Raw genomic sequence first — 10,653 nt, 5'->3', positions numbered from 1 at the left:
CATTTGTGGTTTTTTTCAAATGCCACTTAACGGCCAGTTAATAGCTAGTTAACGGAATATACTAGATTGTCACATTTTAAAAATTTGAGTACTAAATTATCGCATTTTAAAATTCGGGGATCAAAGTGGCACTAGGCCCAAATATAAGCTTGAAGGCTCGTGAGCCTAACAAGCCGAATTTCAAAATGCTTAGGCTTGGCTCAATTATTAAACAAACATAATAAAAGTTCGAAATCGACTTGAAGCTCGATTTGAACCGAACTAGAGTGGCTTGTGAAAAGCTTGACTCGTGTCCACCCCTAGATAGGACATTTGGTCTAGTGGTATGATTCTCGCTCAAGGTGCGAGAGGTCTTGAGTTCAATTCTCAAAAATGCTCCTTTAGTTTTTAACTTTTTTTTTTCAAAATTGCTTAAACTGTGTGAGCCTGAGCGAATTGTCCGAGTTTTTTTTTTATGAACTTATATAAAAAAAAAAGAGTGGCAAATTTCTTAAGTTATCCTTATGATTTAACTATTTGACTAACTCTACCCTTGTTGTTTACATATTGTCTTAAAATACCCCTACATTTTTTTGACAATTAACATCTTTATTAAGTACTAATAGAAAAAATAAAATATTGAATTTATTCTCCACTATTCCTCAAATTTTCAAAATAAAACCCAACTGATAAAAAACTTTAACTTTAATCTTTTTCCCCTTTTTCTTTTAACTCAGTCTCTTTCACTCCCTCTTCTTTCTTCTTCCCATTCACCATTGCTGCAATCAACGGCCGAATGTTCAACCCATAGTCTAATTCCACATGCAGTCACGCGAATCGGAATCCAATTAAGTTGCGTGACTGCGTAATAACCAAGAAACAAAGTGCAAAATAAAAAGGAATGAAGTGGTTGGAACAAACCAGGCGAGAGATGAATATCGGACGACAGATGTGATGTTAGAGAGTAATTCTTCCAGGTTAGTTCCCGCGTTTTTGGCTGCCTAAGATGAAATTAACGATGTTGATTTCAGGGATTCTCAGTCCCTGTTTTTTAACAAACGACCAGCGGAGGGGCCTGATTCGCAGGGGCTGGAATTGCAATATTGTTATTTGTTATATTAAAAAAATAATAATTTTTTAATAAGAAACTTGTAATTATAAATACCCAAGTTTTAAAAGTTATATAAAAACTTAAAATAAATAATCATGTGTTCTTTTTTCAAATATTATTTCAACAAAGCATCTCATATAAAAGAACTAATACAACCATATAATGATAGTTCTGAATTCTACTTTTTAATTGTCATTTGTTTTACATAGAAAACTCCCAGTTGACCCAGACAGTAGGACCATTCAGCCCAAGAACAGTGTAGGCAACTACTTAAGACCATTATCTGCCCAGATTTATACCAGAGCATATACCCCCAATTGCTTTGTGGGCTCTGTCAAAATAAGCAAGTTATACAAGTAGGAGCTGTCCTTGCTTCCGGCTTCATTCCAACTATCCGATTCCTTGAGAAACACGGGTCCCTTCTAAGTTCAAATCAGCCCCCACAAGATTCAACCCCCTCCCCCCCCCCCCCCCCCCGAATATCCCACAGCACGTTCCCGCCCTGTATTGGAAACATCTCCCAATGATGACATTATTATTTTTAGTATATCATCAGAAAATATTCTCAGTACATGATGAAGATGTATTGTGGGACTTTATAGGGACTGATTTGATCTCGCCCCTTCTCTTCAATGACATTCCAACTGGAACTACAAGGCTCCATCCATATCACAGACCCATCAATGAGAAACGTTGTCTAAAAAATTCTCAAACCCAACCCCGAACTTGCGGACTTCATTGAATTCGAATGAACTAGGGAGACATGGCAATTGGCAAGGGATCATATCATGACTAGATTATGGCCCAACACCAAATATATTGATGTCATAGTGACTGGGACCATGTCTTGGTATATTCCTACCCTGGATTACTACAGCAATGGCATCCCCCTTGTGTGCACCATGTACACATCTTCAGAGTGCTACTTTGGCCTAAACCTCAATCCTCTCCCTAAACCAAGCAAAGTTTCCTACACCCTCATTCCAACAATAGCCTACTTTTTGAGTTCTTGCCAGTGCACAGGAACAATGAAAGAGAAGGCAAGGGGTGAACCATCCTCTCTTACCAGAAAACCGTGTGGTTTTCGGTCTTGGTGCCCTGAGTTTTCTGTGATAAAAAGATATTTTAAAAATATTAGTCATGTAATGTCACATACGAACAGTTGGAAGATTAATGATAAGGAAGATTTATGAGAGGTTTGCCCAGAAACCAACATGCATCATACAAAAACGAGTCAACTAATTGTCATCGTCAAGGGGCATTCCGAGAATCGAACTCGGGACCTCTCGCACCCAAAGCGAGAATCATACCACTAGACTAAATGCCCACTTGTTCACAAACTTTAGTTCACATTAAATATATCTTTTCTTCAACCTGGCTCCTAATCAAAACACAGATTGTAAATCTTACTTCTACAGTATTTTGATATACGTGCCGGATGACATCAGGCATCTAGCAATTATAGGTTAAGATTAATATAGATACTCAACTCTACACCCGCCCCCCCTAAAAAAAAAAAAAATCAACAGGAATACTATGATTAATCCATCCTAAAAATTGAAGGGTTTCTATTTATTTTAGAGCTAATTTGTTATGTGCAGAGAGCGCATTTAGGGGTAACAGGCCTTATATGATCAAGTTTCGGATTGGCCAGTTGCAGGGCAATTCTTGTATTTCCTTAGATTGAATGAATGTTCTGTAACTTCTGTTTTCTGTTGAGTTAAAAAACAAAAAAAAAAAAAAGTAGTAAAAAAGTAAACCTTGAAATACAAGTGAATCAGAATTTGCATTATTCTCCTTTCTTTTGTTTATTTGCATTGCAAATGAGGTAAAGAACCTGAAGCAATGTAAAATAAAGCCTAAAACAAAAAATGAATCAGAATTTACACTCTTCTCATTTCCACTTCATACACGCATACTAATTCAAACAAATTTACACTGCAAATTGATAGTGTATGTCATAAGCAAGCCCATATCTGCTGGATCTACACGTATACTAAAAATGACTTAAAAATAACTTCTATGAAATTTAACCCATGATAATGCCAAAAAAACCGACTTGAACATACAACGTCCACCAACTTCACTAACAGATGCATATCAAGAGCGTAGCGGATCAGATCGTATTAAATTCAACTATAAATGGATCGATTTGGAGTACTTCAAACATATCAAATTCAAATCACAAACAGACAATTTCAAGAGATGAATTCCCTTGAGAAGTCACACAGTTCAAATGCCGATGGGAAAATTACCATATCTGGCACTGGGTATATTAGCATGGTGATACATGATTTCAAAAGTTTTTAATTGAAACGTACTACTAATAGAAACAAAGAGTAGCCAAGGGATGGGTATATTACAGAAGATGCCAACTGAATAGAGCAAGTAGACCAAACATCGTCCATCCCATCTGAGTTTAAAAGATTAATCCCATTGCTGATCAATTACATTACATAAGATGCCAAGCTGCATCGTTGGCCTGAAGGATCAAAACAGGAAAAGAAAAACAAATATCAAAAAGGAAAAAAGAGGCACTGTCTCTTCTTCCCCTTGAAACTCTAGACCAGAACTTGTTCCTGGCTGAGCCCGCCCATGCTTCTGAAGACAGCTCCGACTTGATATGCACGCCCCAAATGGAAACCTGCGGAGCTCCGGCATGCATTAATAAAGGAGCTGAGTTAACTTGGGTATATCAGCTATCATGTCCCAAATCCCAAAAATAGAAAATATTGTCATCGTTTAAAATGTTCTCCAAAAATCTTATGGGAACTCAGGGAACAGAGGCATTGCAGTAGTACAAATGTCTGTGCTGGACGGCTGGATGCAGTCCAAAAACCCAATCTGAAGAAAAATTAAGAAGGCAAGGCTGCAGGGTCGAGTTCCCAACAGCCTCTTAATCTGCCTTCTCTCTCTGTCAGCTGGTAGGCTGGAATTTGATGAGAAAATCTTAGTAACTCAACCCGCGGAATCTCCATTGTTACAGCTGATGCTCCTTTTCTTTCAGCCCTGAAAACAGACTTGTAACCATCCACCTGTTCCAAGACAAGTACTTTCGTTGTCAAACCATTGTCCTCAAGGATTTCTACTATGTCATAGTTGCAATTAGGCAGATCAGAGCATGTCCATTCAGTATTCCAGTCCTTAAACAATGCCCAAACTTCACCTTTCCTTGGGTAGATGTCATATCCGTTCTTACCAGAGGTATCAACTCGCAACTGATGAGAAAAGGAACAGGTGTCATCATAAGCAGTAGATTTCCCATTTTGAACCTTAAAGGTACCACAGCAAATAGGCATCTCCTTGTCAAGCCACTGAATCATGTCTTTAGGTAGTGGGCAGGCGTCAAGCCATGTTATGTACACTTTAAAATCTGGAGGAGACTTGATTTTTCTTATTCGAGCATAGTACTTAGGCAAGCCATCCACATCGCTATATAATGCCCATACCTGACCGGGCTGGAACTTCTCATGGGACTTTTCAGCTTGGAAGTCATAAAATTCCGAATCTGAAATTTCAGAAGGTTCTACGGATGAAGTTGAAGAGGAACACGGGTCTTCAGCAACATAATCAGAATTCTTGTCCCTGGGACCTGAAATCCTCTCTTTCTCATCAGCAACATAATCAGAATTCTTGGCAATCTCTTCTTTGCTTGCACATTGACCTGCATTTGTTTGATTAGGTTTCTTACGGATGTCATTCAATCCACCTTGAGACCGATGGCTGCTAATTGAATTCTCTCTTTCTAGTGCAATATTCTTGTCCGGGTCTATACACTTCTCCCTCATGTCAGACCTATTTGTCATGGGCCTCGTGTTCTCTGGAGATATAGGACGTGAACCATTGGATTTCACGTCTGCATTTTCAATTTCTGTTTTGGCATCTTCTGCACAAGCATACTCTTGCAGACCAATTGGCAGAGAAGCAGGATCAAGCTCAAATGACCCTTCTGGAACATCTTCCTTTTCCTTACCAGTCATTTTAAATGAAGGTACCATATGGGAAAACCTAAATAATTCATTGGGTGGTATTTGGAACGAATTAACACCTTCCTTTGTTGTACGTTGGAACAAGCATACAAACCCTTTCACCTTAGCAATAAATGCAACTGTAATACCAGTCCCCTTGTTATATTCTGACAGGACTTCAACAAATTCATACTCATATTCTCTATGATTATCTGGCTCAGATTTCCAATTGATATTCCAGTTCTTAAAAAGTGCCCAAGTTTCTCCCTTTTTAGGGTATATCTTGTAAGAACCTTTAATTCTACCTTTTTCCCAAGTAGCCAAATGAGAGAACATAAGCTTATCTTCAGTAAACTGACTTTTTCCTAGTTGGAACTTGCCACACGCAGCGGGCAAGTCCTCGTCTGTCCAATCAATCTCATCTTGGTCATCTGGATTAGGCTCTAGCCAAGTGATCCGTAGCTTAAATCCAGGTGAAATTACTTTCACAACCCGAGCATAGAACCTAGGCATGCCATCCAAATTATCATAGATAGCCCAGACTTGATCAACTGCAAAAGAATCCTCTTTTTTATGCTTGTCGAAGTCACTGAACTCTGGATCAGGGCAATTTAAGAATTCAGGCTCTGGATTGGTCTTATGGATTGTCTTTGATTCAAAATCATCATCAACTTTTGATCTTTCTCTGGTATCATGCACAGGTGATGCTTCTTTTCCATTTTCTTTGCACTCCTTGGCATTATCTTTTCCATTCGCTAAGTTTTCACGAAGAGGGGGCTCCTTTTTCTCAACCTCTTTAGGATCACTGGCAAAACCAGCCTGCTTATTGGATTTAGATTCTTCATTGCTCTGCTCATTTGAAGTGCCCCTTGACCTTTTAGGAGGGGACACGAAGTCATCATCATCACTTGTATCTTCATTGTAAGCAACCTTATTCTTCTGTCTAGTAGACCTCCGTGGGTAATGGCCTTCAGTAGCTCCAGCATTCTGGGCGGCAGAAAGACCATTGTCTTCTATAACTTCAGTGTCAGTGCTGCTTTCAGTGTCACAACTTTCACTTGATTCCTCTTTGATCTGCCTTCCTCTTTTCCTGTTTCTGCTTCCTGAATCATCAGTCTTTTGTTCCGCAAACACAGATCTTCTTCCCCCCTCATCCCCAACTCCCATATCTACATCTGCATCTCCCTTTGATGTAGTTTTAGACTTCTCCCCAACCTCAAAAGTGCCTCTTGTCCTTGGAACCGTTTCTGATGTAGGGATGCCACTACCAGGATTTCCTTGAAATCCCATACTGGAAGGGGGACTCCAAGCAGTACTTTGTGGGCCTGTGTTTTGAGCACCCTGACCTAGCCCCACTGTCTGTTGGGGAAATACAGGGCGATAACAATTGCCTGTAGGAACACCTCGAGCTTCTAACTCGGATGCAACAAAGGGTTTTTTGCAACTTTGGCAACGCAGAGCCTTGTTCAAAATGTTTGTGTAATATTGATACTTTACACAACAAGATGGGCACATAGTCCAGAAAGTCTGCTGGCCATTGGAGAAGACTCGGTGGACCTGCTGCTGTTGGTACTGGGAGTTTGCGAACTGTGGGTGAGCACCATTCACCAAATTGCTCTGAGCCCCAGGTTGTTTCCAAACAGGAGTGTTTCTACTTGCCTGAGATTGGGGATGCTTTGGCACAACAACTGTTCTCATGGAGTTTCTACGCTTCATGTCATAGGCAGAACGTGTTGCCTGGTCCAAAAGTACTCTCTGGGCTTCCCCAATCAGCTTAAATGCAGCTTCTGCCCCAGAAAATTTGTTTTTATCAGGATGAAGTAGGAGTGCAAGCTTTCGGTATTGCTTTTTAATTGATGCATCATCAGCTGTTTGCTCAACTTGAAGGATAGCATACCAGTCCACCTCAGATCCAAATATCCTCTGCTCAGCAGAACAGTGTACTTCACACACTGTAAGCATCTGGGATATGTTCTCCAGATCTGGATAAAGTTGTTGGGCTCGGAGGGCAATTTTCCGAGCTCCCATGAAATCCTTGTTTATCATCTTCTTCACTGCAATTTCCTTGGCTCTGATGGCCTCCTCTTTGTTGCAGTCCATGGTTTACAGAGGATATAGAAGTTGCCTGGCTATGCTTCCCTCATGACCTTTTCCACCTCTTTCTCAATTTGTTCAAATCATCATAGGAAGAGAGCAATACATGCTGTATCTGGTCTCACAGCAAAACTATATCAAGATTGCCCTCCAAGTTAGACACACCTCTTTGGGACCTAACAAGGAGAAAGAAAAAGGGATTACCTCTGAATTTAAACAAGAATTTATTTAGCATTTCATCATCAATCATTTATATACTACTTCATCCCCATACAAAAGAGATATGAATTCAACAAATGAAACAGTGTAATAGTGTATCCTAACACTCTACAGAAGTGCGAAAAAAGTACAAATCGAAGTCTGGAACAATCCTTATATGAATAATGAAATAGACAAGACTTAAAACCGAGGATACCTAGAAAAAAAAAAGCTTCAGATTCCAAAATCTGACTCGAATAGTCATTTTGTTAATTCTCAGAATCATTAAAACAGAGGAAAACTTCAAGAGGAAACATTTTAAACGAAAGAAGAAAGAGAAAGAAAAAAGAACTGCCGCTTGAGCCCCATAGTGCGCGCATCACTCGAAATTCAAATTTCAATCGGAAGAGGGAAGGAGTGAAGAACAAACGACCAACTTTACATCCAAAGAGAACACCATGCTATCAACTGCATGTATGATTCAAACATCTCCGTATTGCAATAAAAGACCCCCGTCACGCTTAGTCAGGAAGACCATCTCAATCCAGGAACCAAAAACGAAGTACCCAAACCCTAATTTTACTAGAATAGCCCAAAATCCTATTCCAACCCTAGATTCCCAGTTGTCCAACAACTAAAAACAACAGCCTAACGGAACATGAAGAACCGCGCCAAATAAATCAACAAGGCTTTCATACAAAATCAACCCTAGAATGAGTCATAGCGAGAAACACACACAAACGCACAACCCATACAAAGAAATTTTCCACAAAACCCCATAACGATAATTCAAACAACAGAGAAAACCCTAGAACGAGAACAAATATAAAGGAAACCTAAGACACACAAAGACAGATAGACTATTATCAGCAACGAACAAATAGACAGAAATGCGGAGCAGAGAAGAGAAGCAAGCTTACTACTGTCGTTCTGTTAAAGAAACGAAGCCGCGAAATGATTGACGAGATGCGAGAAAATTTTCAACGAGCTCGGGAGGCTGGGGAGGGAGCAAAAACCCAACGAGACAGGTCGCAGGGAAAGCACCCGCCCAGCGAGAGAACAAATGAAATTACAAGAAAGTAGAAGAAATACGAAGGTCCTCGATCTTCTCAGTAATTCCTAGCGGCCCCTACCCCTCTTTATAACTACAAACTCCTTTGCAATTATATTTAAAAATATTATAATTACTAATTAGTGCTCAGAAGTCAGATCAATCAACGAAACATGCAGTGTGTAGCCTGGCCGGAACGGGATCTGCTCCTCACACATGTAGCGCCGGAACGGGATCTACTGTGTATTGAGAACATCTCCCGAATAACTTGATACCGGATCTGTTACTCACAATAGGGCGCCTCACACGCGCCTTACACACACATCTTACCGTGCATTGAGAATATCTCTGCATATGAAGCGCCCAATTGTGTTGTGAGGAGCAGATCCTGTTCCGAATAAGTTATAAATACTGAGATGTTCCCAATGTATGGTAGGATGTGCGTGTGTGGTCGGTGTGAGGCGCTTTCTGTGAGGAGCAGATCCGATCTCAGCTCGGCCCGGCCTATTGGGTTGGGGAGAATTTTCATATATATAAAATTTCATATAGAATTTTTTTTTTAATTTATTAGGGAAGGAATCCACTATGATGTATTTCAAATATTTGCTACACGTTGAGCCAAAATCACCTTGTATCAAGGATTAAGGTATCGATACAATATTTTCGATATGTGACAATATTGTATTCGTATCTATGGTCATATAGGATACGCCATGACTAGATACATATCCTACAAGTGGTGCGTATCGGTACAATACGCCTCCGTATCGGACCATATCGCATTGTATCGGTGGATATAGTCCGATACACATCGATAGAGAGACGTATCCGTGCCTAGTTTGACAAAACTGTATATTGGCTACTTTTGAATTGTTTTTCATCTTTAATAAAAATTAAAAATTAGTACTATGAAAACTGAAATAAACATTTTAAGATTTAAATTTTTCAAAAAATTTAATAAAAACTAAAAATTATAAAAATAATATATTTCATCTACCTTAGATGATTTATATATTTTATTTTACACATAATTATATGTTAAAAATAAAAACATAGTTATTATTTGAAAAAATAGAGTTATTATATAAAACACTAACTAAATAAAATTTCCCAACAAAATTAATGGAAAACAGAAAATTATAATTATAAAAACTGAAATGAATAATTTAAGATTTAATTTCCCTAAAAAATTAATAAAAAATGAAAATTAAAAATAATTTATTTTATCTACTTAAACGATTTATTTGTTTTATTTTACAATTATATGTAAAATAAAAGCATTATATGTTAAAAATGAAAACATATTTATTAATTAAAAAATAATTGTTATTTAAATAAAAATACTAAATTAATTAATATTCTCAAAAATTCATAAAAATTGAAAATTATAGTTATAAAAATTGAAAGAGTGATAATTATTGTATGATGTTTGAATGTTCTAGAGTCCCGGTATTGTTTATTGTAATATTTATCTTCATATAACCTATTGAAGTATGCATTTCTCATGTGTTTATATCTTATCATAAATAATTTAGTTTCTGATTTAGTATTATTAATCTATTTATGTGATTTGTATGCATTTCTCTAACGTATCCATGCGTTTCCAAAGCATATCCGTATTTGTATTTGTATCTGTATCTGATTTATTCGATACAATACCTGACACTAATACTTTGATCATTGGCCTAGTCTAGTGTACTTACACATTTAATAAAATGTATTTATCATCAAAGACTAATGTTTTACAAACCATCCCGCAACCAAAACTGTTTTGGCCACCAATTTTCAGGTCTGCAGTTTGATTGTTCGGTTTAAATGGGTTGACGATGCAACCGCCCAGTCAGTGAGCCGCTGATCAAGTCAATGGTCTTTAGCCAAAAAATAAATTAAGGGTAAAATAAAACCAGTTGCCTAAACAATTTTTGGACTGAACGGTCCACCCGTTCAAATCAACAATGATTCGAAAACCATGTCAAAGACTTTAACAACATTAAAAATCAACTGTAATATATCGCTTCACTGGTTTAATTTTTTGCCTCAATCCAGTTTGGGTAGCCAAAGAGCCTGACCATCTGCAGGTTTTGAACCCATACCTCATCGGAGGATGTCAAGTGACTAACTAAACTATTGGGTCAGCAGTTCATTTATAATTGGCTCGAATATTTGAATGTGGGTCCATCCTTTAGAGCCACCGGTAGAGCCATGTATTTGTCAATAAAATTGTTTTAACTTTTCCAAAGCATACTACATCT

The 10,653-nt window shown here is 38.1% G+C and overlaps 1 protein-coding gene and 1 non-coding gene across 2 annotated transcripts; both read right to left on the bottom strand.

The window, feature by feature from the left end:
• Positions 1 to 2,345: 2,345 nt before the first annotated feature.
• TRNAP-UGG (transfer RNA proline (anticodon UGG)) lies at positions 2,346 to 2,417 on the bottom strand. Its single transcript has one exon. It is a non-coding gene; the product is annotated as a tRNA-Pro (tRNA).
• Positions 2,418 to 3,377: 960 nt separating this feature from the next.
• On the bottom strand, positions 3,378 to 8,461 carry LOC104585612 (uncharacterized). Its single transcript, XM_010242550.3, has 2 exons — positions 8,271 to 8,461; positions 3,378 to 7,328 (listed from the first exon to the last, which is right to left on the bottom strand). Exon 2 carries the CDS (start codon positions 7,156 to 7,158, stop codon positions 3,946 to 3,948), a length of 3,213 nt encoding a protein of 1,070 aa, XP_010240852.2. The 5' UTR covers positions 7,159 to 7,328; positions 8,271 to 8,461; the 3' UTR covers positions 3,378 to 3,945.
• Positions 8,462 to 10,653: the final 2,192 nt, after the last annotated feature.

Source organism: Nelumbo nucifera, chromosome 4, assembly GCF_055504915.1.
Source record: "Nelumbo nucifera cultivar China Antique chromosome 4, China Antique-T2T, whole genome shotgun sequence".
Taxonomy (NCBI): domain Eukaryota; kingdom Viridiplantae; phylum Streptophyta; class Magnoliopsida; order Proteales; family Nelumbonaceae; genus Nelumbo; species Nelumbo nucifera.
The sequence above is the reverse complement of the archived record's forward strand: the minus strand, read 5'-3'. Positions and strand labels throughout refer to the sequence as shown.

Excerpts from the sequence above, each read along its gene's own strand:
- LOC104585612 (XM_010242550.3), bottom strand. The coding sequence starts at position 7,158 with ATGGACTGCAACAAAGAGGAGGCCATCAGAGCCAAGGAAATTGCAGTG.